Source organism: Nicotiana tabacum, chromosome 14, assembly GCF_000715075.1.
Source record: "Nicotiana tabacum cultivar K326 chromosome 14, ASM71507v2, whole genome shotgun sequence".
NCBI classification, from domain to species: domain Eukaryota; kingdom Viridiplantae; phylum Streptophyta; class Magnoliopsida; order Solanales; family Solanaceae; genus Nicotiana; species Nicotiana tabacum.
In genome coordinates, this window is record NC_134093.1 from 68,288,095 (window position 1) to 68,306,168 (window position 18,074).

The 18,074-nt window shown below is 39.3% G+C and overlaps 1 protein-coding gene across 1 annotated transcript; it reads left to right on the forward strand.

The window, feature by feature from the left end:
* Positions 1–2,680: 2,680 nt before the first annotated feature.
* LOC107818403 (uncharacterized) lies at positions 2,681–13,349 on the forward strand. Its single transcript, XM_016644409.2, has 4 exons — positions 2,681–6,158; positions 6,643–6,902; positions 8,471–9,067; positions 10,787–13,349. Exons 1-4 carry the CDS (start codon positions 2,871–2,873, stop codon positions 13,200–13,202), a joined length of 6,561 nt encoding a protein of 2,186 aa, XP_016499895.2. The 5' UTR covers positions 2,681–2,870; the 3' UTR covers positions 13,203–13,349.
* Positions 13,350–18,074: the final 4,725 nt, after the last annotated feature.

Sequence of the window (18,074 nt, forward strand, 5' to 3'; positions counted from 1 at the left end):
AGATGCGGAAGACCCCTCGCACCTGCGACAAACCCCAGACCAGCCCAGCTCTGCTTCTGCACCACATCAGCCGCACCTGCGGCTAAATCCCTGGAAGTGCGATCACACTAGAAGGCAAAAATCCAGAATTGCTTCAAGTCCAACTTTTGGTCCGTTAACCATCCGGAATCCACCCGAGGCCCCCAGGACCTCATCCAAATATACCAACAAGTCCTAAAACACGATACGACTTAGTTGAGGCCTCAAATCACATCAAACAATATCAAAAACACGAATCGCATCCCAATTCAAGCCTAATGAAAACTAAGAAATTCCAACTTCTACAATCGATGCCGAAACTTATCAAATCGAGTCTGATTGACCTGAAATTTTGCATACAAGTTACAAAAAATACAACGGATCTTTTCAAACTTCCGGAACCAAAATCCGATCCCGTTAAACATAAAGTCATCTCTCGGTCAAACTCCTCAACTTTCCAAGCTTCTAATTTTCCAACTTTTGCCGTTTCAAGCCAAAATCAACTACGGACCTCCAAATCACTATCCGGACACACTCCTAAGTCCAAAATTATCCAACAGAGCTATTGGAACCATCAAAACTCCATTCCGGATCCATTTACACATAAGTCAATATCTGGTCAACCTTTTCAACTTAAGTTTCCAACCTTGGAACTAAGTGTCCCAACTCATTCCGAAACATCCCCGGAAACAAACCAACTACCCTGGCAAGACACATAACAACAATTGAGCAAAAAATAAGTAGTAAATGGGGAAATGAGACTATAATGCTCAAAACGACCGGGCGGGTCGTTACAGTATCAAATGTGTATCACATGTATATCCATATATACCTTGGAGATACATACACGATACATGTTTGATACATGTGTCACAGAAGAATTTTGTAATCTCGATGTTAACTACAAATTTTGATACTAAACCAGTTCAAATCACCTCAAATCTTGCTTGTATTGCCTCATCTATATGTTTTCAACTAATTCCAACCGTACCTATTGGAAAAAATCCTTTTTGCCTAATTTGTTTTAATATTATATATCATTGGTAATGAATTTTATCTCCAAACTAGTCTAACTCACCTTCAAAATTCATCAAATTTTGTATATTGCCTCATCTATGTATTTTTAATGAATCGTAACAATACTCACGAGAAAAATCCTTTTTTGCCTATGTTTTTTTGAATATTATATATCATTAATAATATTTTGGCTATTTTTGATAGCACAAATGGCTAGTTGTTTGTAAATATTATCTTTTTTGGTTCATTCCCGCAGGATTTCTTATAAATAAACATTGGTTTTTTACACGCTTGATCCTTTTTTAATTATTATTTAAAAAAATAGCATCATTTATTGTTTATTCCATAAAGATCACTTTTTTTCATTATTAGCATATTATAAAAATTAAGCTCAACATTTAATAAGTTAATTGACTCACTAATCACATGAAGTAATTTTTTTGTCCATCTCCATTCTCCCTTTCCAACATTCATCTTCTTCACTCCATTTTTGAAAATCTGATGCATATGTGAATGCCACCTAAATTCAAGATGTATTGATTTATACGTCTTTTATACTTTGTATATCAAGTATCACTTTAATTCAAAATGTATTTTTATGTATATAATTGTTGTATATTTATTTGTGAAGTACCATCTTATTTTAAGATGTATTTTTATGTATATTTCAAATATATTTTATATGTCAAGTGCCATTTTAATTCAGGATGTATTTTTTATGTATATTTTTATATATATTTATATGCCATCTTAATTAAATTTAAGATATATTTTTTATGTATATTTTACATGTCTAAGTGTCATCTTAATTGAAGATGTATTTTTTATGTATATTTTTTGTATATTTTATATGCTTTAATTCAATGTATATTTTTATATATAAGTTTTGTATATATTAACATATATTATTATCGAAGTAAGATCTTTATGTTAAGAAAGGAAGAAAGAAGGAAGAGAAAAACTTAAGAAGGATGTATTGATTTTCCATTCAAATTGCTTATGTTTAGGGATTAATAATTAATATTCCTATTTTGATAGAACTGTGTGCTACAAATATAAATATTTTTCTGCCACAACTGTAATATTGGATTTCATGCTAAGAATTTGTTATATTTATTTTAAACGGTGACAGTTATATAAAGTTACCGTAAACATTCCACATGGCCCGCCTTAGTACTCCATTGTTTCTACGATGGCTTTATTTTTGCGCTTTTACGAGTTACTCAACGGATTGGGTTAATTTCAGTGCGCAATCTTCATAAAAAACGATTTGGGCCGAGAACATATAGATGTGCATGCTCTGAGAGAAACTAGGAGTCCAAAATTAAACTCAATCAGAGATCACCCCTTGCATCATTTGTTATGAGCAGAGATGTATTGTTATAGCAACAAGTTAGCATAAAAAAAGTTTGATCATTTCATTGACCATTCCATCTAATTGTGGAAGCTTAATCATATAATATTCAAATATGATTAAGTTCTTTTCCAAATAATCATAAGTTAGTAACCTAAAAAAAATACAATAAATAACATGCTATATTGAGGTTATATGTTCATGATTAGTCAAGTAACTGATCCCTAACTTTAAAATTTTAATGGCTTCTAATTGCCAATATTTGCTGGAAATTTTATCATAGCACGCTTCAAACAAAAAAGGAAAAATAAATGTGCAGGGGTACGTTGGTCAATTCGTTTCCCAACTATACAATTCTCCTAAAAACCCTTGTTGAACCCCAAACAATCCTTGCAAAGAACCACCAAAGTCGGCACCGTTTCTCCCATACCAAACTTCCGGTGACATAACCTCCGTTTAATCCAAATACCGAAATACCGACATGTCAGCTAAGTGGAGAGCCTTACAGCATCGTCATCGTTACACTTACGGTGCCGTATTATTTCCCAAAAATTTCAGTGACGCATTTCATCAAACACCTTCCACTCACTTCTACACCGAACTCAAACACTTCACCTCCTTATCATCCACATACTCTCAGCTCACTCACGCTAAAAACATCGCTTCAGCTTTCGCCGAATTACTCTCAAACCCCAGTGCTGACGTGTCATCAATCTCTACAGCTTCCAGATTTTACCTAGAAATTCTCTTTCTAGAAAATTCACAGCCATTGCATAGAACTTTACTCTCCGTGCTTGTCAAATGCAAGAATTTTCATAACTTAATTCAAAACTGTTTTCGTGAACTTTGCGAAGAATATGGCGAAAAAGGGAAGAGATTTTGTGTTTCTAGAGCAGCGTTGTCTATGATGAGCACACCGAAATTAGGGTACTTAGTTGAAATTGTTGAAGAATGTGCGGTTTTGGTTAGTTTAAATGTTGTATTAGGGTTAAGCGAGGTATTACAAGAGCTGAAGAATTATTCTAGACCGTCACCTATCGTAATGGAACAATGCAATGAAGCACTTTCGTGTATGTATTACTTGCTTCAACGATTTCCTTTGAAGTTTGTTAATCCTGCTGGTGATAATTGTGTTTTTCTAGAGAGAATTTTGATTACTGTTTTGAGTAATTTGAAATCGGAATCATTTTCTAGGGATTGTTTAGTGGCTGCAGGGGTGAGTTTTTGCGCAGCGTTACAGGTTTGTCTTAGTCCTCAAGAGCTTGGATTGTTTATTATGGAAGGAATTTTTAATGAGAGTGAAATTGTGTGTGATGAGTTTGAATTTAAGGATGTAGTTGAAAAAATCCCGTTTAAGGGCGATTTGATTGGTGAATTAAGTAAGTTTTTGTCGTTGAGCAGACTTTGTTTGATTCGAGGTATTTTAACTGCAGTCTCAAGGACAGTATTGAATATTGGGTTTCTTATATCAAATGATAACGAGGAATCAATCAAGATGATTCTTTATGATGGGATTTTGCCTGAGCTTTGTAATTTTTGTGAGAATCCAATTGACAGTCACTTCAATTTTCATGCTCTTACTGTGATGCAGATTTGCCTGCAGCAGGTTAAAACGTCGATGTTAGATAAGAATGGAAGTTGTGAAATAAGTTATGATCCCATTTCTGAGGACATTGGGACACGGTTGTTGCAAATAGTGTGGAATAATTTGGAAGATCCTTTGAGCCAAACAGTCAAACAAGTGCATCTTATTTTTGATCTCTTCTTAGACATTCAGGCTAGTCTGCACTGGGTAGAGGGTAGTGATACATTCAAATTGTTTATGAGGAAGGTTGCTTTTGATCTTCTTCGCCTGGGACCACGTTGTAAAGGAAGATACGTTCCTTTAGCATCCCTTACCAAGAGGCTGGGCGCAAGGACACTTTTAAGTATGGGACCAGATCTGTTGTTTGAAACGATAAAGGCATACATTGATGATGACGTGTGCTGTGCTTCAACAACATTCCTCAAGTGTTTCCTTGAGTGTTTGCGTGATGAGTATTGGAGTAGTTATGGTGTTGAAAGTGGGTACAACAAATATAGAGGTCATTGCCTGCCTCCACTTTTGTCTGGCCTAGTTTCTGGACATTCGAAACTCCGCTCAAATCTTAACACCTATGCACTGCCAGTAGTTCTTGAACTGGATGTTGATGCTATATTTCCCATGCTTGCTTTTATTGGCATTGGATGTGGTGGGGACAATGGTGAAGTATTTCTTACTGAGCTGGATTTTAGGGGTATGACTCCTGCGCTTGAAGAGCGCGTGGCTGTTTTAGTTTCATTGTTTAAGGTTTCTCGTTTACTTGCTTTGCTGGAAGGGGATATTGATTGGTCTAATAATTCTTTGTCATCAACGGAAGACATGGAGCAGAACTTGGAAAATAGAGATGCTGTTGCCTGCATTAAGGGGATTGAGATTAAAGTCCCAGTGAAATATCTGGTTTTGGCACTTACCCATATTGATGAGTCGCTTCGGATTGATGCAGCAGAATCTCTGTTCATAAATCCAAAGACCGCAAGTTTACCATCGTCATTGGAACTCAGTCTGATGAAGGTAGCAGTTCCTTTGAACATGAGATGTTGCTCAACTGCTTTCCAGATGAAGTGGACAAGCTTATTTAGGAAGTTCTTTTCCCGGGTTCGAACAGCATTGGAGAGGCAAGTTAAGCAGGGAGGTTGGCAACCCCTTGCACATAATGACACAAGGAGAAATTCTGTTGCCAAAAGAACAGGGGATACGTTTGAAGACAGGGCAGATGAACTTTTTAACTTTATGATGTGGTTGAGTTGCTTTCTGTTCTTTTCGTGCTACCCATCTGCTCCATATGAGAGAAAGATAATGGCCATGGAGCTTTTATTGATAATGCTAAATGTTTGGTCTATTGTGCTTTCTACAGAAGGAAACATTGATGCTGTTTCTCCTCAATTCTGTCTTTATCCCTACAATAAGGGTCTTCTTTTACCTGAATCAACTCTATTGCTGGTTGGATCAATTGTTGATAGTTGGGACCGACTTAGAGAGAGTTCTTTTCGTATTCTGCTGCATTTTCCTACCCCTCTTCCTGGAATTGATAGCCAGGACAGGGTTAGTGAAGCAATTGTTTGGGCTAAGAAGCTAGTCTGTAGTCCACGTGTCAGAGAGAGTGATGCTGGAGCTTTGACCTTACGGCTTATATTCAGAAAGTATGTTTTGGATCTTGGTTGGGTTGTTAATGCCTCATCTAACGATGTCTCTCCGCAACCACTGTTGAAGCTGCCAAATGGGGAGAATAAGGCTTGTAAGTTTGCACCTCCAGCAATAGAGTATTTAAGATCACTGATTGATTGGTTGGATGCGGTTGTTCAGGTTGGAGAGAAGGATCTCTCAGAAGCATGTAGGGGCAGCTTTGTTCATGGTGCTTTGCTTGCTCTTCGATATACTTTTGAGGAACTGGACTGGGATTCGGATGCAGTAGTCTGCAGTATATCCGAAATGAAAGTGGTATTGGAGAAGATTATGGAGTTGGTCATGCGGATAACTTCATTGGCCCTTTGGGTGGTATCTGCTGATGCTTGGTACTTACCTGAGGATATGGAGGAAATGGATGATGATGCTCTTTTGTTAGAGGTTCCTCATGAGATGGATGAGTCCCTATCTACCTCAGACAAGGTAGAAAATACAAAAGTGGTGCGGGATGGCAGGCAAACTGAGCAGATAGTTATGGTTGGTTGTTGGCTTGCTATGAAAGAGGTATAAAAACTGGCTATTTATCCCATTTGTCCAAGTAGCTAACTAATTAATAGAACTTATATGAGGTTGATGGTTAAATTATGTCATCACTCATTGTTGTGCTGTCATTATTTTTTTCCTTGCTTCTTTGTACTCAGGCCGACTAACTTTATAGTTCATAGTTCAACTGATGGAAGAGAATGCATTTTCTACCCTTCCCCCCTCTTCTATTACAACCTTTGTGGCTGAAGCTGGAATGATAAACATTAGATGATTTCTTCTCATCTGCATAGGTCTTAGTGGGTAGAGTTATCCGGTACCTGTGTTAGTGGGAGGTAGCAGGTACCCGATGGAATAGTCGAGGTGTACTCAAGCTGGCCCAGACACCAACGCTATTAATAAAACAAAAAGAAGGAATCGTAGATTGTAATCAACTACTTTATATGAAGTTTATATTCTTAAAAGTTCCAGAAGGATCAATATCTTCTCATCTACATTGTTTCAGGTGAGCCTTCTTTTGGGAACAATAATAAGAAAGGTTCCTTTACCTACTTCAGATGTTTCTGAATCAGGTTTCCAAGTTGTTCATGAAACTGATTTATCCAATACGAAGTCTGGCGCAATGCTTGATCTGAAACAACTCGAGGTAATTGGCAACTATTTCTTGGAAGTCCTTTTGAAAATGAAGCATAATGGTGCTATTGATAAGACAAGGGCTGGATTTACTGCTCTTTGCAATCGATTACTTTGTTCGAATGATTCAAGGTATGTGTACTGGATTCTATTTTTATATGTGCAGTCATGTTTTCGACATGCTTAGTTGTTTTGCAGGAATTCCAGTGCCAAGGCTGTAAGCGGCATGCTTATCTTTGGTCTAGCTTAAGATAATTTCTCTCTAAAATCAGAAAACTGAATGATGCTGTGGTTTCACAGCAGACATCTCCTTTTCATCTATCTGTTTGTTAATTACTGAAAATGACTAAAATTCTCATTTTCATTTAAGACTCACCGATTTCAATGGGAGGAACCCTGGGCAGATTGCTAGTACAGAGAGGTGGGGAAGCAGACACCAAGAAAGGGATAGAATCCAGTACTAGTAATCAGCAAACCCGCGAGTACTGCAACTCCTTCAGTGGGCTGCAGCTAAGAGGAGAGGAGGAGAACTTGAGAGGGTCTAGGGTATATTCCTTTGTTCTTTGGGTTTTCCCCACGTGGAAAGGGGGAAGAACAACCCCCAAAAAAAAGGACTAGAAAGGGAATTCTCCGTCCTATTGGGTTTTATGAACTAGAGCATGGTATCAAAGAGATTGAGTTCTGCTTGCGATGATGTGAGCTCAAAATTAGTGAGGTTGAGCTCAGCTCGCTTCCCTACTTGAGCAAGTAACATTGAAAATTCGTGAGCCTGAGTAGCTTGTAAGCTTTAAAGCGACAAAGCAAGCAAAAATTGAAAGGAAAAAGCCAAAATAGTGACACTTCCAACCTTGCTTCAGGTTAATGGCAGTATGTGACATCTTAAAGTTTTTTAGTTCCTCTGTCATACCACCTCTAAGATAAGGTTGGAGTTGAACTTTTTGAATCTTTGTTGTTATATTGTAATCAGAGTTTAGTAAGGGAGTAATGAAAGATAGATTTAAATTTAAATCTCTTAAAACTCATTGTCGCGCACTTGTAAGCAAGCTCACTCATGTATTGTCAATGCAGAGGAAAAAGGAGATATCTGAATATTGTGCTGTAGATAATTTAGTTTGTTGTTTGCTTCATGACAGAGGTGTTGACCTGCGTTCAGTAGATAAGGCATTCTTGTTAACTCATTTGCTACCTTGTTATTGTTATTCAGGTCTATTATTTGTTTTTTCTTCCAATTCCTGTTTCTTTGGAGATACCAATTTTACGGCTGTTTCCGTCCAACTCTCATCCCTCCCTTTGCATTGCCCTTCAAGAAAAATAGAAAATTGAAAAATGAAAAAAAATATAAAATATTGCAGATGTAGAAAGTTTTAAAAAAGGTGTAACAGGTATGATAGGTGGACTAACGCTGTTCTCTTTTTAAAATTATCAGAAAGGAAGACTTTCGTTTGACACCATTTCTCCAGCTTGATAACTTTTTATCTGAAGATTGGCTATTGATTTTCTGTTTGGTGTCTGTTTACTGTAGTCTCTAATGGATAACTGCTGTTACTTATGAGGACTAGGAAATTGATGGATTTTAATTCGTGCCATATTGCATTTGACGATGTTGGACTTTCATTGTTAGGATTATAGCAGAGTTCACTACAAAGATAAACGACATGCATTCTGAATTCATTTGCTAAGGTTACTTTTCGTTTTTGCAGACTTTGTAAGTTGACTGAGTCTTGGATGGAGCAACTTATGGAACGAACAGTAGCCAAGGGACAAACAGTGGATGATCTCCTAAGGAGAAGTGCTGGTATTCCTGCAGCATTTATTGCTTTCTTCCTTTCAGAGCCGCAGGGCACACCAAAAAGGCTTTTGCCTAGGGCATTACGATGGTTAATAGATGTTGCTAATAAGTCTTTAACAGATCATACTGAAGCAAACAGTTTCAGTGCTGATGCCTGCAATGGTTTTGTGGAGGCAAAAAGTCCAGCTAATTTTTCTGAAGTCGCCCCTGATATATATCACGCTGAAAGGATTTCGAAGATTCGAGATGAGGGTGTTATTCCTACTGTGCATGCTTTCAATGTCCTTAGAGTTGCTTTTAATGATACCAACCTAGCAACTGATACATCGGGTTTTTCTGCTGAGGCTTTGATTATCTCGATACGGTGTTTCTCTTCTCCACATTGGGAGATACGGAACAGTGCCTGTCTTGCTTATACTGCTTTGGTTCGTCGCATGATTGGATTTCTGAATGTGCACAAGCGAGCATCAGTCAGGCGTGCTATAACAGGGCTTGAATTCTTTCATAGGTATAACAGGATGGGTCTCTTCTGATCTTTATTTATCATAATTTATGCTTTGTGTTATGTGCTTCTATTAGACCACTATTAGTTATCTATATGCTGTCTTATTTTTCATCGAATTTTGATCACATTCTTCTGCGAAGTAATTGTTTATATTTGCAATTGAAGGAAAAGGTGCTTTTCACATTTGAAAATCAGATAAAACTCGTCTTCTCTGTTCTACCATTTAAACTACTTTCCCATAGTATGCCTTCATGTTTTGGTTTATTTGGACTTTATAAAATCAAGAAAGACCATAAGGAACCAACAAGTCTATCTTTAATTAACCTATAAATTAGTAGTGGCCAAAGAAACATGATTCCAGGCTCAACGGGGTTAACTAAGATACATAACAATTAGGTGGGTAATAGCATATAACTGGCTCAATAAAGAAACGTCTATATCACTTCCAAGACTGAACAAAACTACCATTTCGCTTTGCAAACATACGGGATAAGTTCTAGACATCAAATGCAATGCACATAATAACGCAAAACCTCACACACACATGGCATATAACTCACTCAGGATCGGACTCATCAAGACACTCTAGTCAAAGCAGTTAAGCAAAGTTAAGGTCATACAATTTCAGGTACTTATACAAGAGTCAAAAACTGAGCCTAAGCGTTACACTAAATAATTCACTATTCTCAAGGCATCATAAAGTTAAGATATATTGCTTTCAATTCAAATCCTAGCACAAGGTTTTCTACTACTAACAAAATAAAACTAACTACACCCGGTTCAAACAAAACCCTTGGAAAAGAACCGCGGCACAAAGAAAAATCAATGGTTTCTTTTTTATTTTGGTAATCTTGAGTTTGTTTTATTCTTGATATTTAGGCCTGTATATTACAAGAAACTGTGTTTTTTTTTTCTTCAAAATTTCATACTCTTGAATCTGTTTATTTCCTGATGTTTATTTTGACATATTAGATTCCAAAAAATTGTAGGCTTTTCCTGTAACTTAGAAATAAATCATTCATACTATGAACATGCTACATGGATAAAAGCTTACATGTATGCTGATTATATTCACATGCTCCTTTTCCCCCAAATGACCTCAAATAAACCCCCTCCCCCCTCCAACCCTTAATAAAAAACTTGTTAGTTTCTTTTGTTTGTGTGAGGTTTTAAATCTGATAACATAATTTTTCTACTCATTTTTTGTTGGCTTGATGCATACTCCGTTTCAATTTTTTTTTGAACTTATTTGACTGGGCACGAAGTTTAAGGAAAAAGAAAAGACTTTTGAAACTTGTGGTCTAAAATAATCCATAGATATTTGCGTGGCTATAAATCATCTCATTAAGGTAAAAGGGAAATTTTAAAGTTAAATTTTTTCCAAATTTAGTAAGGATTCATTCTTTTTGAAACTGACTAAAAAGGTAATAGGTTCATTTTTTTTAAAACGGATGGAGTATATCTGAACAGTACTATATATCGATTGCATTTGTCATGTTTCTTCTATTGTTTCTGAAGTGTGAACCAAGTGTTTGATTTTGGGAAATTGAATCTGTGATTCTGTAGAAGATGACAAAGTAATCAATCATCATTATTTCTGGCTTTTGGAGAATCCGTTCTTATGCCCACTAGTTGTTTCATTTGTGGGTATGATTGTTGCTATGTCTTGTTTAAGGAAAAGCAGATATTCTCTAATCACTTTCCTGACTGTTTGTCGTGTAGGTACCCTCCCTTGCATTTGTTCTTATTTAATGAGCTAAAAATTGCAACTGAGTCACTTTTGGATGGATCATCTGAACATTTAAGGTCCAGCATGGCTAAAGTTGTGCACCCCAGCTTATGTCCAGTCCTGATTCTCTTATCTCGACTCAAACCTTCTCCAATTGCAAGTGAAGCTGGAGATCCCCTGGATCCTTTCCTGTTCATGCCACTCATCAGGAAATGCTCAGTCCAGAGCAATCTTCGTATTCGTGTTTTCGCATCAAGAGCTCTAACAGGTTTAGTGTCTAATGAAAAGCTTCCATTTGTCCTCCTAGATATTGCCTCCGAGTTACCTGGTGCTGGCGAGCACGTCGAGAATTCTGATTCGTCTCTCTCTTCCATTAGAGTAAATAGCTCTTTTAATTCACTTCATGGGATGTTATTACAGTTGAACTCTCTTCTAGACACAAACTGCAGAGATCTAGCTGATGTTTCCAAAAAAGATAATATTCTTGCTGAATTGATTCATATTCTTGCTTCACGCTCATGGATTGGGAGTCCTGAGCAATGTCCTTGCCCAATTATCAACAGCTGCATTTTGAAGGTGCTAGATAGCATGCTAAGTGTTGCAAGAACATGTCAAATGAGCGACAATATTGATGTCATTTGGAACCTCCTTTGGCGGCTATCTTCAGAATGTTTAGATTTAGGAGTGGCTTGTGCACCAACATATTTTGATCCAACCATCTCAGAACTTCGGAAGCAAGCTGCAAGTTCATATTTTAATTGTGTTTACCAAACATCTAAAGAAGTTGCTGAAGAGTATCTGTTAATACCATCAGGAGGCCCTCCTTCTGGTTCAAACTTATCAAAGATATCTGTAAATGAAATTTCTTTCAGCAGATTCCAGGAAAGGCTAATACGTTCGATCTCTGACACTTCATATGAAGTTCGGATTGCAACACTGAAGTGGTTTCTTTTATTTCTCAAGTCACCAGAATATAATGAGATAAAGAGAAGTTGCTTCACCAGCGTCGATCTCCAGACCTGTGTGATGAAGCTTTTAACGTTGGACAATAACCATAAATGTTTGAATTACATTCTGAAGATTATCTACAGCTGGAGTCAGCAGGAGTATCATAATAATGGAGAAGAGTGTGCAGATCCTAAATTTTTTGGTGATATGGATAGCGAGTCAGTGCTCCAGTTCTGGGACAAGGTGGTTTCCTTATACAAGGTCACTAGGCATTCAAAGACTCGAGAGATGCTTCTTTGTTGCATGGGGATTTGTATAAAGCAATTTGCTAGCTCGCTTAGTATTTCAGTTGTAGATTTGCAAAATGTCAAAGCTGGTGAATTCAACCCCCATGATCCATCTGATCCATCTAAATTATCTGTCTTTTACGAGTGCATCAGCTATTATGTAGACCTAATTGAACAACACACTGATGCGTCAGAGCCTGTAAACATGCGTAGGGCGGCTGCAGAGTCTATGATAGCATCTGGTTTGTTGGATCAAGCCAAAGTTATTGGTCCTTCAGTCTACAATAACCAAATTCCTGATGGCAATTTCTGCTCCTCGTTCAAGCAAGAAAAGGTGGTTAATATGTATGCCCATAAAATCCTGGATTTATGGTTTTCATGCATTAGGCTTCTCGAGGATGAAGATGAGAGTCTTAGGAGAAAACTCGCCTTAGATGTCCAGAATTGTCTTACATCTAAAAGATCTGAAAGAAGCTTCGTGACAGGAGTGGTCCCAAGCCAAGTAGAACAAGTGATCGAGAGGAGCTTCAAGCATCTCTCATCAATTTTTGGCCACTGTCTTGACTACCTTGACTTCCTTTGCCGCAGGGTTCTAGATTCTGCTAACCATGCTTGTTTTATTTCCGAAGGAGATCTTGTTAAACGTGTCTTTGACAAGGAGATTGACAACCATCATGAAGAAAAACTGTTGATCTGCCAGATATGCTGTTTTCATTTGGAGAAACTTCCAGCTTCAAGATTTTTGTTAATTGAACCCTGTAACGTACATGAGGTGAAAGACTTCTTGCAGAACTGGAGGAGGAGGTTTGCACAGAAGTTGGTATTATTTGCCAAAGACTATGTTGTTGCACAGGGAGGAGCTGATTGGATTGGTGGGGTTGGTAACCATAAAGATGCCTTCTTACCTCTCTATGCAAATTTACTTGCCTTTTATGGCTTGTCAAACTGTATTTTTAAGGGGAAACAAGACGATAGAAAGTTGATGCTCCCTGAAGTTGAAGAAATTGGTGAGGCCATACAACCGTTCCTTTCAAACCCATTTTTATCTAATTTATTCTCATTGGTGGTTAAGTTACATGACAAGATGATCGGTGAAGGTTCGTGTGATTTTAGCCAAAAGATCATTGATGAGTCAGCTTGGGATTCTTTTGATCGTTATTTTCTTCTAAGGTAAGTCTTGCTTTTGGGATCGCGGATTAATAGAATTTTGTATGAAAGTTGTAGCTTGATCATTGTATACTAGCTAATTGATATGTGTAAAAATGTTATAAGGGTTGTGATTCTTTTCGGAAGCTTAAGTATGATGATCCCTATTCTAGATTTATTGATTATTATAGTTGTTTTTACGGTAGTAGGAATTCTCAAGCGGTCAAAATAGATAATGATGTAAACTGGTTTTTCCTTTCCCTTTTATCTTCGAAAGGATAAACTGGCTACTTTTGGTGAATTACATGTTACCAATACTTGAAACTCAAAAGGGATTGAATGCTCACTGATTGATACTCTGATATATTATCTAAATTAGTCTCTTCTAAGACATTTTGAAGGAGTTGCATAATAACGATTGCAAGAGAAAGAAAGAAAAGAGAGAAAATTGCATATCAACATTAATTGATAACCTGGTAGAAATGGTAACTAATCTATTATAACAAGTCAAATTATACTGAGTATTAGCGTATATAACTTAAATCCAATGGGGCAAATTACTGTAATTTGATGCTAAAACAAGGATGCAATTTTCTTTTTTAAATATAAAAACTTATAATTACAGGGGACTTTTACTAATATTTGAGATCCAAAAGTTACGATTAGTTGGCAGTTTTACTAGTCTTCTTATGGAAGTGTGGTTTAAGAACAAAATAGATGGTAGGTTACGATTATTGTTTATCCTAAAAACGGATAACAATTAAATTTGTATGCGATTTTAAGGATATGTGGATTGATTCCACACAAGTAACTAAAATGTTAGATAAACGAATTAAAGATGAAATAAATAACCAAACCAGTTGTGACGTTGAGTCCGAGCTCGGATTTAAACTTAACAGTAGTTTACCTTCGACCGGACCCTCGATTCGAAGTCAAACGTGTATGAAGAACTATGATTAAAATAAGAACCTTTCAATATCTAGAAAGCAGAGAAATAAGTTTGTATTGCCTTGATATGCGTGTTACAATGTATCTACTGAATAAGAAATTTCCTCTTTATATAGTAGGGAAGTTTTATCCCTAGTACAATTCTAAAAAATGTAAAAATTCTCCTTGTACATCAATCACTGATATGCTACCGGCATCGGACGAGATCCGCGCCGTGATATCCGGTTGGGTGCGGATATCACGGCCCTCTGTTAGTCGTGATATCCGGTTGGGTGCGGATATCACGGCCCGGCTCAAGGAGTGGATCGAAGGCATCTGCAAGCAGATGTCGTACTTTGAGCACTCGTGGCACAAGCTTTCGAACGGCCTATGGGAGGCCCGTTCTCATGGTAAGGCTCTTCTCAGAATAGTTACTATTACGCCCCGAACTTACATAACGCTGACCCTTTTTCTTTCCTTCGCAAGTTTGCCTAAGACCACCGAACTTAGGCCGCTGAAAGGGGATGAGGATGCGTTCCTATCCGTTGATCCCTTTGTTACGGGATAGTCCGGGGCTTCTGCGGGGGAGAATAAGAAGAGGAAAAGAGGGCGGCTTTCCGGGCTCATAAGCCAAAGAAGAGCACCAACTCCCGATTGCCGGATTTTGACTCACTTTGCCTGCTCAGGGATGAGTCTGAAGAAGATGACATTTGTTGCTCACGGATCGACCCTTGCCGGGGAGCAGGCGGCAGCCGAGGGAAAGAGCCATGAGGCCGATCTCCCTCCGACTCGAGAGGCCGAAATGGAGACGGGGGCTGAGACCTCCCGAGAAGACGCTTCTACTACGAAGGAGGCAACCGGTGTAATAGACATCATGGAGATACCCTCCTACACCGAGTCCATGCTTGAGGAGGCCCAAGCAGGAAATGAGAAGTCAAGTGAAGGAGTTCACGGCGCGGACGACCCTCTTCACTCCTTCTTCGATGGCGTGGACATGTCCACTTTGGAAGATTTTTCCGGGTTGGGCGACCTGGAGGTCCCGAAGAAGGACGTGCCTTTGGAAGCTGGCGGGCCGAGTTCGAGCCCAAAACTGGTGAAGTAGTTTACTGCTCTGAGTGTGGACGCCGTTCGCAAGAGAACAATCATTCTTACAGTCCTGGAGGATGCTCAAGTTCTATCTGCTCCCATGGGCATAGCCAGCTACCTCCGATGCCTGGTGAACGAGGAGGACCAGACAAAGATGAATGAGGTGGGCGCGATGTGTCTCTTCTAACGAGGCGCAGTAGGCGCTGAACCGGGTAAGGCATCAATACTCCCTCTTGAATTCCACTTAGGTTTCGATGTCTCTTACTATTTTCGTAGTTTTGCAGGCCTCGGTGCTTTACCATGAGAGCTTCCTCCGGTACCGCTTCGAAATCAGCCAGCTCGAGTTCGAGCTTAAGGAGCAGGTGCAGAAAAAGGACATGTTCAAGCTCCTCAGTGAACAACAGGACGGGGCCATCAAGGACCTTCAGGCCGAGCTGGATAGGGATGAGAAGAAAGCTTTGACCCTGAGGCGGGAACATGCCGACCTGGTTAAAAAGGTAAAGGTCTTTGAAGCTAAAAACAAGGAGCTAGTCGTGATGACTAACAACACAACCTCGCAGGTCCAACAGAAGATCGACCCGATCGACCAACTCCGAGCTGAGATGAACGAGGTCCAAGCCATGGCTGATAGGTGGAAAAGTAAAATGGACTTGCTGGCTTCGGAGAAGGAAACTGCCAAGGCAAAGCTGGCATCAGTAGAGGTCCAACTCTGGGTGGCGAAGGAGAAAGCTGACAAGTGGTTTCAGCTGAATGATGATCTCCGAGCACAACTGAGATCGGCTTTCACAGAGCAGGACACCCTCGGTAGAGAATACGAGGCAGTGAAGTCCAAGTTGGATAAAACCTCCGCCGATGCCAAAGAAATGGTGGCCCAATACAAGGCCGATATGGAGGCACCTGAGGTCCGCCTAAAGGCAAAGGCCGAATATATAAAGCGGCTATCCCGAAGAGAGACCCTCGAGGAGATCCATGCCTGAGGTTTTGACCTGTCGGCTGAGATCGAGGAAGCCAAAAAATCCGAGGCCGAGGCGAAGAAGCTTTACGAGCCTGAAGGTGCCGAAAGCTCTGAGGGTTCCGAGGGCTCGGAGGGTTTCGAAGGCTCCGACGGCTCTGGCGACGGGTCGGGCCCTGGTGAAGATTAGGCGTAGACGCCTTAGTACTTTTTTAGTTTTTGTCTTATGTACATTTTTTGTTTATTTTGAGGTCATTTTTATTGGTCCTTTTTAAGTATTTTCCGGAATATATATAAAATTTTCCCTTTTTGGCAATTTCGAGTCTTTACATTTTCAGCATATTTTCATAATTTCTATTCTTACAATGTTTCTAATGCCTTAACATAGAATCATATGTAGTTATAGGGCGTTCAGTTTTTAGAGGTCCGAACGGAGCTTAACTTTGATACAACTTTGTTTGCTTGAGGCTTTGAAAACTCGGTGTGACCCGAGAAGTTTTTTCAAGATGCTTAAGTGATTTTAGACGATGCTTTTGCCGAGGGTAACCTTTTAGTAGGTAACAAATTTTTATAAAGGCTTTACTTTCTGATTATGAGTTTCGGACGTCTCTGAGCCATTTTTAGGGCGGGCGTAGCCTTTTGTATTTAGGCACCGCCTAATAGGTTTGGTGCCTCTAGGATTTAGTAGCCCAAGTTGTCCGAATTCTTTTCGGACGACAGTCCCCGAGTGGAGGTAGCCCATGGGCTCGATAGTCCCCGAATAGGGGTAGCCCGAGGGCTCTTAGGATCCGGAATTTAAGAGGCAAGAAAATGTGTAATAGCAAGGCGGAACTTTCATTCATTTCTGTGTGTAAAGTACATGATCGAAAACGCGCAAAAGCTTGTGTCATGGCTAAAGTGAACTATGTGGGCACAGTTCATACGACCGTTTGGCCCTTACAATGAATCATAACCACCAAGCCTTAGCTTCTAGCATTCACGGTTTTCTTTTTTCCTTACTAAATTTTCCCTTGCTGAAAACCTTAATCCGAGGGTAATGGCCCCCGGTATTCGAGGTCGAGCTTGAGAAAGCTCGGATACTGTTTGAGACCGGCCTTCGAATCTAAGTTAGCACATTTTACTGTTGCCTTGTTAAAAATCTTGCCGGATGCCCATTTTTAGGACATTACCGGTTCAAGGGAAAAAGAGTGCAACGCGTGCTTTCAGACCTAATAGCCACATCTATTCTTGAACGTTGCCTGCAAGTGTTAGTCCGATACATAACATGATTAAAGAGTAGTTGAGATCGTAACTTAGCAGTAGTACCGTTTTAAGTGTGTCACGTTCCAATTGTTCGGTAGTTGCACACCGTTTTTCGCTTCGAGTTTGTATGAGACTTTGCCGGTAATTCCGATGACTCGTACGGTCCTTCCCAGTTAGATCCCAGCTTTTCCTCGTTTGGGTTTCGGGTGTGTAACGTTACTTTCCTCAACACTAGGTCCCCGATATTGAAATGTCGGAGGTTGGCTCTTTGGTTGTAGTATCTTTCTATCCGTTGTTTTTGGGTGGCCTACCAGACTAAAGCTGCCTCATGCCTTTCATCCAATAGTTCTAGGCTCGTGACCATGGCCTTGCTATTTGACTCTTCGGTTGCATATTGGAATCTGAGGCTTATCTCTCCCACCTCGACTGGTATCAAGGCTTCGGCCCCGTAGACCAACGAAAATGGAGTGGCCCTGGTGCTAAACTTCGAGGTTGTACGATATCCCCATAGGACTTCGGGAAAGATTTCTTTCCATTTCCCTTTGGCATCGGTCAACCTCATTTTTAGGTTTTGAAGTATGGTCTTGTTTGTTGACTCCGCCTGTCCGTTCCCACTAGGGTGGTAAGGTGTTGATAGTATCTTTTTAATCTTGTGATCTTCAAAAAATTTCTTTACCTTGCTGCCGATCAATT

Bases quoted from the DNA above. Each gene is read 5' to 3' on its own strand.
- LOC107818403 (XM_016644409.2), top strand. From the start codon at position 2,871: ATGTCAGCTAAGTGGAGAGCCTTACAGCATCGTCATCGTTACACTTAC. The intron at 6,159-6,642 runs GTATAAAAACTG...ACATTGTTTCAG, and splicing joins GTTGGCTTGCTATGAAAGAG to GTGAGCCTTCTTTTGGGAAC. The intron at 9,068-10,786 runs GTATAACAGGAT...TTTGTCGTGTAG, and splicing joins GGGCTTGAATTCTTTCATAG to GTACCCTCCCTTGCATTTGT.